The sequence below is a fragment of the Aythya fuligula genome, chromosome 1, assembly GCF_009819795.1.
Source record: "Aythya fuligula isolate bAytFul2 chromosome 1, bAytFul2.pri, whole genome shotgun sequence".
Lineage (NCBI taxonomy): Eukaryota > Metazoa > Chordata > Aves > Anseriformes > Anatidae > Aythya > Aythya fuligula.
Window position 1 is genome coordinate 3,833,481 of NC_045559.1, and position 12,549 is coordinate 3,846,029.

The 12,549-nt window shown below is 54.2% G+C and overlaps 1 protein-coding gene across 4 annotated transcripts in view; it reads left to right on the top strand.

Annotated features, from left to right (window-relative positions):
* Positions 1-412: 412 nt before the first annotated feature.
* Positions 413-12,549, top strand: part of PFKFB3 (6-phosphofructo-2-kinase/fructose-2,6-biphosphatase 3) — a 37,224-nt gene continuing 25,087 nt past the window's right edge. For 2 of the 4 annotated variants that reach the window (XM_032203631.1, XM_032203642.1), the window contains exon 1: positions 413-622. In XM_032203631.1, coding sequence (XP_032059522.1) covers positions 479-622 — 144 coding nt within the window. In that variant the 5' untranslated portion in view covers positions 413-478. The remainder of the gene's footprint in view (positions 623-12,549) is intronic. The other 2 variants (XM_032203621.1, XM_032203651.1) reach the window with 2 other exon arrangements.

Consider the following 12,549-nt stretch of genomic DNA (forward strand, 5'->3'; position numbering starts at 1 on the left):
AAAGAGAGAGGGAAAGGGAAAGAAAATTGATAAAGAAAAGGAAGAGAAGGGAAGAGAAGGGAATAGAAAGGAAATAAAATTGAAAAAGAAAAGGAAGAGAAGGGAAAGAGAAGGGAAAGAGAAGGGAAAGAGAAGGGAAAGAGAAGGGAAAGAGAAGGGAAAGAGAAGGGAAAGGAAGAGAAGGGAAAGGAAGAGAAGAGAAGAGAAGAGAAGAGAAGAGAAGAGAAGAGAAGAGAAGAGAAGAGAAGAGAAGAGAAGAGAAGAGAAGAGAAGAGAAGAGAAGAGAAGAGAAGAGAAGAGAAGAGAAGAGAAGAGAAGAGAAGAGAAGAGAAGAGAAGAGAAGAGAAGAGAAGAGAAGAGAAGAGAAGAGAAGAGAAGAGAAAAGATCTTCCCTCCCAGCCCTGCAGTCTCCGGGGTGCCAAGGGTTAAAGCTGCCAAACCCCACGAACTTCCTCCTTTCCGCAGCGCCTGCCCCCAAATGACGCCGCTTTCTGCCCAAATATGTCCGTTTCCTTCTGAAGAAGGAGAAAGCAGAGGAAGAAGGGCAATAAAACGAGAAACGGAGCCGGACATCGCGCCCCAGCGCAGCCCTGCCTCCTCCCGCCCATGCCGTTCCGCAAAGGTAGGGGCTGGGTGATGGGGGGCAGGGGGTGGCAGCACCCTAGGGTGCTCCCCCCCGGCCCGGGGAGGGGAGCAGGGAGGGCACTGGGGTGTCCCCGGGGCCTCCTTGCAGTGGTGAGAAAAGGGGGCGCCGGGTTTTGCTGCGTCTCCTGTTTTCGTGTTGTGATGGGGCGCAGGGATGCTGTGATGGGGTGGGAGAAAGGCAGGCTGTGTCCTCTTGGTTGTGGGGTTTTTCTTTCTCATTGCTATAGAGGAATAAGTCAGCTCTGGGTGGTGGAAGGGAGGAGAGGGGAGGAGGAAGGTTTCCGTGCTGTGTTTCAGGGGATGCAGGCTGAGAGCGGCAACTTGACCGCATTGTGTGGGTCCTTGGGGGAGATGCTCAGCCCGAGGAGCCGTGCTGGTGGGCAACTGGGAGAAGAAAGGCTTTCAGGAGGGTCATCCCACCTGGGCATCCCCCTGTCACACCGTGCTGCTCCCCAATGCCCACATCACCTCTTTTTTTTTTTTTCTTTTTTTTTTTTTTTCCATGAAACCCCATCCCAGCAAGCAGAGCAGTCTTGCCCTTCCCCAGCTTGGCAGCGTGGGGCAAGGAGGACCCAGCCTTGGGTCCCCAAAGCCCCGGTGGCCACGTTTGCTGCCCCAAGGATGGGTGGATGAGCTTCCCATCCTCCCCAGGGCTGCTGCAAAGCGGAGGCCTTCACGTCACCTCCTCCTCCTCATCACGGCATGTCCCATCGGGGGATCAAGGTGGGGATGCTCAGGGTGGCTCCTTGTTCCAGGAGCTCTACGGGGAGGAGAAACTCAGGGGAGAGAAGTCTTCCCCAGCAGGCACAAGGGCAGGGGGAGGTCGAAACATGCAAGGACGTGGGGAGAAGATGCTCCTCAGCCTCTCACCCAGACACTTTGCTGGAGTAGATGTCTCCAAACTGGGGTGCAGCTGGTGCTGTGCTGGGGCAGAGGGTACCACCACGGGGATCCTAAACCCTGAGGTTAGTGGGGCATGCAAGGGAATCACGGGAGGAAATGGGGCTTTGGAAGAGGCAGCTGGGCTGGGTTTTTCTCCCTTCTCCCTCTTGTGGGGAGGATGGTTTGGGCGTGTGGTGGTTTGCCCGCAGCCGTGTTCGCTGCGCGCCTGGTCCCCGGCGCGGAGATTTATGTCAGATGTAAGGCTCAGTGAAAAACGATGTGGTTCACACCCTCGCATCCTGACAGCACAGCAGGTTTCAGGTCCTGATTTAATTTTAGGTGATAAATGGTTTCCTTTAGAGAGGAGGGAGAGAGTGGGCTGTGGGCAGTAGGAGGAAAGCCAAGCACGTCAGGCTTTAAAAGCATGGAGAGCGAAGGGGAGCCTCCCGTGTTGAAGGGCAGCTGTGTCCTGCCGTGTTCTCAGCCTTGTTCCCAATAACAGAAACCCCACACAGATCTCCAGCCCTTGGGGACACGTGGTGGGGCTGCAGGAATGAGGCTTTATTTCCTCGTGGTCCTTCCCTGCACGCCTGAATTGGGGAGGACCAATTTATTGTGGCACGGCACCACGCCGCGCTCGCTGTCACCGCTAGGTCCTGGGGGCACTGCAAGTCCTCGTCACCCTGCTGCGAGCAGTTCGGTCCTGTACCTACCTCGTGGTCTCTGTCCCAGCCACAGCTCCTCTACAAACCTCCTCTAGAGGTCAACCTTGAAACGCCAGAGCAGCTGCCAGCAGCTTGCAGCTCCTCCAGGAGGACCTCGGGCAGGTCCAGCACAGCTCAGAGGCTGGTGTGGATGGGGTTGGTCCAGCTCCTTGAGCCAAGATGATGAGCTCGTGCTGAAGAGCCTCCCAAGGACCTCTTCTTCTTGCAGATGGAGGCTGCACGGCTCGCTGAGACCGTTTTGACCTGTGGGAGTTTGGATGAGAGCAGGGGGAAATGGGGACTCCAGCCAGCTTGGCCAGGAGGCTGAGCGATTCCTTTGGGAGCCTTTTTGGGGCAGCACCTCACCCCAGGGCTCTCTCCGAGCATCTGCAAAGAGGAGGCTGTGCCTGGAGGCTGCTGCTCTGCAAATCCCAGGTAGCCTGAGGCACACGGAGCCTTTGGGGCTTTCCCTGGGGAGGCTCTGAGCCATCCTTGCACCCCTCTGCATGCAGAAACAGAGCATCCTGTGGGCCTAAAATGCAAACTCCCCCCTAGCTCTGTTGCCTTTTTGCTTCTTGTGGTTTTGGCATCGCTTTGCTGGGTCTCCCTGACAAATCTGTGCTGAATTCCTGGGTGTCCTGGCTCTGCTCTGCCTCCTTGCACTGCAGGCACTGCAGGCAGTGGCATCGCCCCAGGGTTTGCGGTTCCTGCCCGCAGCAGCCGCCGTTCAGCCAACCTCAAGGCTCTTTTGGCAGCTTCAGGTAATGGGGAAAGTGTTTCTGGCGGGGGAAAGCATTTCTGGCAGGGATGCTCGAGGACAATTAGAAGGGACGGGCTCGGGGCAGGAGCTGATTTCTTACAGCATCCAGCTACAACGTGCTGGAGAAAGTCCCCTTCTTGGGTGCTGGCAAACCCCAGCCAAGGGAGCTCCCAGCTAAAAAGCCTTGCCCCTGGCCCGAAAAACACAATTTAATTACTGATGTGGGGAAGAGTGGGAGAGTGCAGGTGATGAGCAGACAGGATCTTGGCAGAGAACAGGGCGTTTGTCATCTGTCAAAGGACAAATGAGTTGGACAGGGAGACCTGCTGGGATTGCTGGTCCTCAGGGCACATTAGTGCTGGATTAGGGGCCACGGGGAGAGAGCTGGTGGTGCTGAGCATGTTGTCTGTGCAGGAAGAGCTGATAGCAAGGTGGAGATTAGCAGAGCCATGGGTGTGATGGACCTGCTGACCAGGGTTGGAGGACACCCTGTCTCCAGACAGGGCTGCTGGGTGTGTTTTGGGGAAATCCCCTGGGGAGCGTGCCCTGTGGCACGCACGGAGTGGTTTGTTACCACACGGCGTCTGGGGCAGGAGAGGAAGGAGGGAAGAAGGGAGAAGGGGAGGAGGGAGGAGGAGAGGAAGGAGAGATGCTGGAAAATGCACAAATGGGTGGGTCTGGGGGCTCCTGTGGGGTCTGTGGCCGAAACCTGAGCGCTGTCCCTTATCAGCAGGGCTGGCAGCAGGAAGGGAAGCAGTGCCCTGTGATTGCTGCACACATGAGTTGGGTTAAACATCACTTCCCTGGGCTGAGAGTGGTCTGGAGAGCGTCCTTGCACATATCACATGGGGCCAGATAGGTCTCACCTTGCTTAACCCCCTGGAGTAAGGTCTTCATCATGGGCCAGGCATCCAGGTCCCCCCTGGAGGCAACAAGACCAGAGGAGGGGTGGTGATGGTGGATGGGGTCGACATCCCTAAGGGGACCTGTCCATCTCCAGTGGCCACAAGGACAGCCAGGTGCTTGGCTTCACGCTGGCAGCACATGGCTGAGATGGATCCAACCAGAGCCCTGACCTGGCTCCTTCCTCCCTACATCGCACCAACCTCCTGGACCGATCCATTCCCCATCACCCGAGCTGTCTGGAGATCTTGGGGACTGTGACAAAACCCCCAAATTCAGCCCTGGGGCCAAGTGTAGGGCAGAGACCTGCTCTGCAAAGAGCCCCACGGTGTGCTGCACCTACTGACCCCGCTACAGGTGTGCTGGGTGTCCCACAGCACCTCCAAACAGGTGCTGGAGCCCTGGTTTGCAGTGTCCCCTCTGGGGGGACACGGATGTCTTCTGGCCCTATTTCTGCTCATTGAGGTCACGGAAGCTCTTTGAGTGGTCGGAGGGAGCAGAGGAGCTTTTGGCACACGAGTACGAAGGGAACGGTCAGTCCAGTGCCACATCCTGCTGCTATTTTTGCTCTGCATCCCTTTATTGCACTCTTCCCTTAAATCACAACCCGTGTGTGTGTGTGTTCAGGTGGTAACACACCCTGCTGCAGGCATTTCCAGGGCGATTCCAGCTCAGGGCGGAGATGTGCTTTTATGCAGGTTCCTGGTCCTTAAGCAAGTGTTTTCTCCCCGCTTTCTGCTGCTTTCTGTCTTGCTGGGAATGCCTCACAGCTCCGCACACTGCTGGGTTTGCTGCTCACGTCAGCTCTCGCTCCTCTCTTCTCTGCTTTCCTGGCACTCCTCGGCGTTTCGGCTCAAAGAGGGATTTCCGAGCATCAGTGAATTGCTCCTCCGGGTGACGCGGCTCAAGCGAAGCAGGAGGGAGCTGCTGGGGGTGGTCTGAGTGTCCCAACCCTCTTGTGGTGTCCGTCCTGGTGTCTGTGCCCGTGTGGGCGTCTGCTCGCAGCCGTCTGCTCAAAGGGCAGGCAGGAAATGTGCCGTGGAGCTGTCTCTGGTTTCCCTGACTCACCGGCTCGTGCTTTCCTTAAACCATTGCCTTGTTTTCAGCCATCACCTTTTCCTGGAAGCCTTGAACCTCCCTCGTGTCCCGCTTTCCCCCCGGACTGTGCTTCTTGCTGGGGTGATTTCCTTGTGGCTCCTGGTTTAATCTGAGCTCCTTTCACCTGGCTGGCTTCTGGAGCAAAAACATGAGCAAATGACCCAAACTCACAGGTGTCTGTGCCCACATCCCATCCATTCGAGGACGTCCCTGCTCTCCTCAGCTGCAATAAAGCACTCGATGAGTATGACCTCTCCACCGTCTTTGTGACATTACACTTTCTTTAGCTTTTATAACATTAATTAAGAGCTTTTAATGGGTATAAGAAGTTACCATGTCCAGGGGTTGTGCTGTAGCTGGACCCACTGCCCAGCTTTAAATGGGGGCAGGAGGCTTAGAGTTGTTTCGGGGGAGCTGTGATGTCCAGTGGGGATTTTGGGGACCCAGAAACCAGACGGTGCATTAAGCGGGTCATCAGAGCCTCTCAGACTTCCTGAATCTGGGAGTTGAAACCACATAAAGATGCAATTCCTGATAGCATTTCCTAAGCCGGGAGCAGGCAGACGTGCCTCCAACCTGCCTTCCCAGGGCCAGACACGAAGCAGGCAGCTCGGGCTGCTGGAGGAACCCTCAAAAAACCCTCCCCTTGGTCTCCAGCCTCCCTCCTGCATGGATGGAGGGCTCTCCTATGCCATATTTACATGATGAACAAGCATTGGCACAACCCAACTGCATTTCACGCATGCCACCAGCTGAACACCCTGCTCAGTGACCACCTCATGTTAAAAAAAAAACACCTGGGCATGCCTCACCCCTTCCTAACACACCCTCAACTACGGAGAAATTCATCTCACCGTAACACAACCCTGCCTCCCTTCACCTCGCCTTCTCTGCTGCGATGACAGCAGCTTCATCCCTGCATCCTTGCGTGCGGCAGGAGCCATCCTGCCTGGCGAAGGCGAGCTCTGGAGGTGTTCGCCTAAAATCAGATGACCGCGGGCTCTTCGCCGAGGGACGTGGGAGGATTTCAAAACCAGCAGCCGGCAAGGCGTGATCGCCCTTCACCTGCTGCATGCGTGCACACACGCACTCGGGTGCTGCCTTCGGTCTCTGCAGGGCACCCAGGAGTTTTTGAAATGCAGACACATTTTCACAGCAGAAAGGCTGAATAAACAGGGATCAGGGATTTTTATCTATTTGTTTTTTTACCCCAAGGGCATCATGCTGTTGGTTCGTGTTTGGCTGCTGAGTTTCTTAGCCCCTCTCCCCAGTCCTTTAATCCCAGTCTGAGGGTTACCAGATTTATCACTCATGGCAGGGGAAACTGAGGCAGGGGAGGGCGCAGCGCTGTGCCAGTGGCTGTGGCGTTTTGGAGACTTTTGGGACACAAGCAGAGAGGCACAGGGCTGCAACAAGCCCATGCTATTTCTAGCAAAGGCGGTGATTTGATACGATGGGACACCGAGTCCGACGCACTGTACCTGGCTGCGTGTGGCCATGACACTGCTACTGTACCCAAACGGGCTGTCCCCAACCTCCCCGTGCCCTGGGACTTCACGGGGGATTTGGTGAGGCAATCTCTGGGCACCTGCTGGTGGCTCTGCCCTGGGACTTGTGGGTCACGCTGCAATCCATGGGTCTGGCTGCATCCCATCCCGGGCAGAGCATCCCTCCGGGTGCCATCTCCTCCCTGCCACATGCAAAAATTAAATCCCTGCTGGAGCCCGGTGCATCCCCAGTGATTTGGAGCCACACACAAAATTCTGCAGGGTGCTTGCAGTCCTGCTGCTGGTTCCTTTCCGGCAGCAGCGTGGCAGGGATCCAAACTCCTTATCTGCAGCTCCAACACTCTGCATCAAACCTGTCCCTGCTGAAACATGTGGTGCTGTGTCCCCTATCCCAGGGCAGGGACATCCCGGTGTGCATCGCTGCTCTGCACCTCAGGGTAGTGTGACACACGGCTTGAACATCAGCCCGTGTAGAGGAACAGGGTGTTAAAACCCCATCCAGAGAGTTTTGGGTTGGAAACTGAGGAAAGTTGTACTTGTTCTGGGAACAGAGCTCAGGCTGGGGTGTACAAATATCTCCCCGTGAAACAACCTGGGTAGAAATGATGCTGTTTTGGGGCTGGGGAATGGGAAACATTAAGTTTGCTATTAAAAAAAGGAGGGGCTGCTGCATCCCTGAGCAGCCTCAGCCCCGGTTTCGGCTTGCCTGGTAGAACCAGCAGCAGGTTTTTGGGCCAGGACGCGGCAGGGCTGGAGTTAAACCAGCTGCAACCCAAAACCCCTTCCAGACAAGATGATTTATTTCCCTCCCCGAGCACTCCTCTTGGCAGCTGGCTTGCCCGAGCTGACCCGGGGAGAGCCCTTTTGCAGGGTAAACTTGTTTACGGCTCCTTTTCTGGCCGGCACGCGGCGGATGGTGGGGCCGTGGGGCTTCCGAGCACATGCAAGCTTGCAGAGCGTGCACGGGCTGTGCACGCCCCGCTCACGCGTGCACGGGGAGGACGTCCTCACTGCCTCCACTTCCCCAGCCACCAGCAGGGACGCGAGCAGCGGGAGCTGGTGCCTGGGTCTCCTCCACCAAGATTTCTAGGAAAGCTCGGGAACAGCTCGGCTTGGTAAACAGCAGGATTTGTTAAACTCGCCGGGATTTATTGCAAGTGGCTCCAGGGTGAAATCGAGCATCCTGCTTCCTGCACTCACGTCTATTTTCAAGCCCCCAAGGGGGATGGAGCCCCCCCTGCCTGTGCACAAATTTCAGTCCCTGGGGTGCTCTGGCTGCTTCTGCACTTCTGGTGCCTTGCTCGTGGGCTTCAAGGCAGGGACTAAATGCCCTCCGCAGAGCCACAGTGCTGATTTCAGGGAAACTGAGTTATTCTGCCCCTAAAAATACAGATGGGCACTGACAGTTTATCCTGCATGAGTGCAGAATAAATGCGTTGTAGACAGGGATATAATTTTGGAGGAAACTGGTCCCTTCACCCCAGGGTGTGACCTGGGCAAGCATCCAGCCTTGATGCCAATAGGAGACTGTAACGAGCCCAGGGCAGAGATTGGAGCTTTTGACCTGGTTTTAATCCTGCTCAATGATTTTCTTAGAAACCCTTCTGATTAATGAGGGGTTTCTAACAGGAGCAGCAGGATGTGGCCGGGGCTGGGATTTGGGCTTTGGCAGCCAGAGGAAGCTCCTTCATTCCAGCACTGTGGGATGCTGCCCAGCTTTGTGCCAACACCACTGCCCTGAGGATGGACCCATGCTGCGAAACAATGCTACCTTTGCAAAAATAATAAAAAAAAAATAAAAAAAAGAGAGAACCAGGTCCAGCTGACAGCTGAGGACAGGGCTCCAGGGTGGGATGAGGGACTCTGTAGCAGGTTTGCTAGCAAAATCACTGTGTTTTGAACCGTGCCCTGAGCGGGATGAGTCGAGGCAGAAGAGGCACCTGTCAGCAGTGATACGTTTGCTTGTTTCTCCGAGGTTTCTTTGCCAAAGGCAGGCAGTGGGTTTCCACCTCAGCAGCTGGGAACAACACATGTGTGGGGGAGCACGGTCTGCAAACCCTTTGGTCTTCTTAAATGTGAAATTGCCTCTGGTTGCTGCTGGGTTTCCTCTTCCTCAATCTCTCTTCCCCTCTTTTTTATTTATTTTTTTTTTAATTTTTGCATGCAGCTGAGCTGCTCAGAAACTAACCCAAGCCAAACACCATGAATCTGAGAGCGATTTAACAAACCATCAAAGAATGCCCAACAAATTGTTGTTGCAACGGCAGTGATTTGAGTAACTTGGTGAAGGACACGCGGGTGGAAAGAGGGCTTTTCTAGAGATGGATTTACAGCCTGAGAGCCAAATTTTGGAGAATCTATGGATACCTTTTCTGTTTTTGGGTCTGGTTTTGCTACCGGGACGTGCTTGCAGCCATGGGGTTGAGTTGGCTAATGTGGCCGCGGTGGCTAACGGCCCGGCTACGAATGAGACGAGACAAAGCAGCGAGGGATGTGGCTGATGTGTGCCAGCACCAGGGCTTAGTCACCTCGTTTCATCGATGACTTGCCTCTGTCTGAATGCAAAATGACCAGATTTTTAAGTAGCTTCAGACAGCAGCAGGGACGGAGGTGATCGCGTGTGATCCTGCACGTGTCCCATGGCCCAAAGTTGCTGTGCTTGACCAGGCTCAGTGGGCTGTGTGGGGTGGGTTTTTGGGGCTGGCCACCTCTGGAACAAGCATCTGTTTAAGGTGAGATGGGGAGGGGACCCACAGCACATCTGTGCTCACAGCACGTGCTGAAAATGAGGGGGAGTGCAGCTACCATGACCCTTGCCTTCACCCCAAGCCCACGCTGGTGGGATGCCTGCGGGCTGGGGCTGCAGGAAGACCTTGCTCTTACAGAGCTGGAAGGTCTGGGAGATGCTCTGGGCTCCATGCACACCTCCATGTGTGCGAGCACCCATAGGGGTGCAGACTGGGGCTCCTGCTGGCTCAACGTGTGGGATGGGTGACCCCAGAACCTCTCCAACCACATCATCATGATGCTTTGCCCAGCAACAGGAACGATGCGCCCATCCCTCAGGTGCCCCAAACCACCCAAGCCCTGGTGATAAACGCATGGCACAAAGCAAAGGCAGGTTGTGCCTTCATCCTGAGCCCAGCTTGCTTTCTGTACTGGGAAGCTGTCAGGCGAAACCACCCGTCTGCCAGAGCCTGTGGTGACTCAGGACGTACTGTAGCAGTTGTTTGGATGTAGCCTGAGCCCAGGGTAAACAGCCGGGCAGGGAAATGCGAAACCCTCACCCCGACCTCGCCGTCACCGCCTGGACGCTGCAAGCAGGGACGTGCCGAGCCCCCGGCACGGCGCTGAGCACGAGGACACAGTGCAGAGGAACACGTGGGATGAGCCCACATCCCCCCACAGCTGTTTGTTTGGGGTTTGAGGAGTAGGAAGGGGAAATTGCAGCCCCCTTAGGGCAAGGAGTTTGTGCTCTGATTCCCCAGTGAGCGGTGGTGCCAGAAATACCAAAGCAGGTGCAGTAAGAGTTGTTTTCCCCCTTCTCCATCACACTCAGTGGGGACAGCTCATGGTCAACGGGATAGGAACGTGTGTGTCCCAGATCTCTTGGCTCTGCTTCTCAGCTCAAGTGACAGCAGCTGGTTGGGGACAAAACTGGGTCATTCCCAGTGTTACAAAGCATGGTGGCGGCCCTCCTGTTCCCTACCAAACTACCAAGTCCAGGGCAGAAATCTAAACATTCAGCCAAGTTTTCTTTCCTTTTCCTTTCTTTCCCCCCTACCCTCTCTCCAAGAAGCTGTTAACTGCTTGTCATTGTGGCTTGGAAAATGCAAATACATTTGAGAAAATATGTTGGCAACAAGCTCCCCATATTTCAGTTTGACCCAATATCTCAGAGAAATTTCCCGTTAATATTTTTCATGTCTGATTGGAAAATATCAGTGAAAGAAGAAACGAAATTCTGTAGATATTTTTGGACCGGTTTTGACTTTTCTTTTTTTCTGGCTAGGTCTTCATGGTATGGAAATGATTAAACAAAATACACAAATTGAAAACTTCTGGTAGGAATTAGATAAATTGAAATATTTGCCTTCCATGCAGAACAAAATTTGAGAAAAGCCTGATAAGAAAGTCTGGTTATTTAACCTCTGCATTCCAGCAACCTGTGTGCACTGCTTCTAGCTATTCAGCTCCAGGAATTGGCTAAGTCATTAGGAGATCTGAAAGGTTACCTGGGGCTGTGGAGAGCTCCAGCAAGAGATATGGAGACTCAGCCTGGCTCCCACAGCTGAAGACAGACCTCCTTGAGATGTCCCTCAAGAGCAGATCCTCATCTTTCATCAAGATGTCTTTCATCTCTTGATCATTTTCATTCCTGGTTCAGAGAACTCAGAAATCCTTGCCATCTCATGATGGCCTTTCAGTTGGCTGGTCCTTGGACATCTTTCAGCGTAGTCATGGACCTTCCCATTCTGAATTTCAACATATTGACCATACATGCTTGGTTATTTTTCCACAGACATCCTAAAATCCTTGCAGGTCTCAGGTTTAAGAGCATATGACAACAGCCTGGGACACTTAAACCTCACTTCTTGGTGGCTTGTGGTTTCCATCAGCTGGATGGAGAGGTGAGCCCTTGGGGAGGGAACAGGGAACCAAGGAGTGGTGCTGGTCCCAATCATGGTTCTTCTCAGCTGGGATCAAGGTGTGGGATGCTGTTGGGCAACCATCACCTGCCACTGCCTGCATGGTCCCAGCCCTGCAAGGAAGCAGGGACGAGCGGCTTGTCGATACAGCAGACGTGCTCACAAGGGTGTGGAGAGATCCTCAGCACGTACGCAGTTTCGAAATGCAGCTCCTCATCAAAGCTTCATCCTAGCTCCCAGCGTGGGTTTGTGTCTCGAGGAGCAAGGCTTGAGTCTTGAGGAACAAGGAATTGCATTTTGGATCACCTCATCCTGAAGCCCACCAGGATTTGCATCAGATGGCTTTAGCTGTAGACCAATGCTCACAGGCCATGGACACCTCCAGAACACAACTTAGCCTGGTTTCAGTGTCCGTGGCAGGGCAGGTGAATCACTTCGGGAGTGCCCATTTCTCTCTGCAGATGGTCAGAAGCAACCAGCTCCTTGCAGACACCCAAACTGACACAAATCCTTCCCAAATACTACCCACAGCCTTCTTGTGGATGCTCCCAACAGCAGATCCTCCCAGGATGCTGCCCTGTAAGGTGGTGTTTTATCACCCCTGATAGAAAAAAAAAAAAAAACATACCAGGACCTGCACTGATATTAGCAGGGGGTGATGGCAGAGATAAATAAAACATCCTTTTTCCCAGGCTGTGATTAATCTGCCACATTTTGCTGCCTACGAGCACAAACCACAAGGTTTGCTTCCTCCCTAACCCCGGCCGCCCTCAGGCTAACGCGAAACTTTCACAGTGAGCCAAGAGCGTTGTGTTGGTGCTCCTTGGCTTCTTCCAGGAGATTCCCCTGCATCCCCAGCAGCTGGTTCGGTGACATCAGTGCTCCTGAGGAGCCTGCCGGTCACCATGGCACCGCTGAGGTTGTCCCTGTTACATCACAAGGTGAGTCAGTCCCCAAATGAGAGGCCACAGCCTTTGCCATTGTTTGATTTAATAAGCTGCGATGATGATGAGATAACGATCCCGGCCCTTAATGAAAGGCAGGTGCAAATAAAGCGTTGGGCAATAATTCAACAGCAGAGTCCTCTAATGATAATGATAATGAGAGGCTGTGATTTCCGGAGGGTGACCAGCCTCCACCTTAAATAGGCTGGTCCCTAGGGTGTTTCCGATGGCGGTGGAGGGCTGCATCCCACATGCACCACGGGGCTGGGGAATTAAGCTCCTAATTAACCCAACCTCCTACAAGACCACCCCAAAAATAGGCCATTTAAATGACCCCTGTAGCAATCTGTGCTCAGAGCAGGGCAAATCTTGGACCTGCTGCATGGCTTTGCACCACGAATTGGGTCTGGATCAGGCATGAGCATGTGGCCCTATTTCTGCTGATGTATCTGGGCA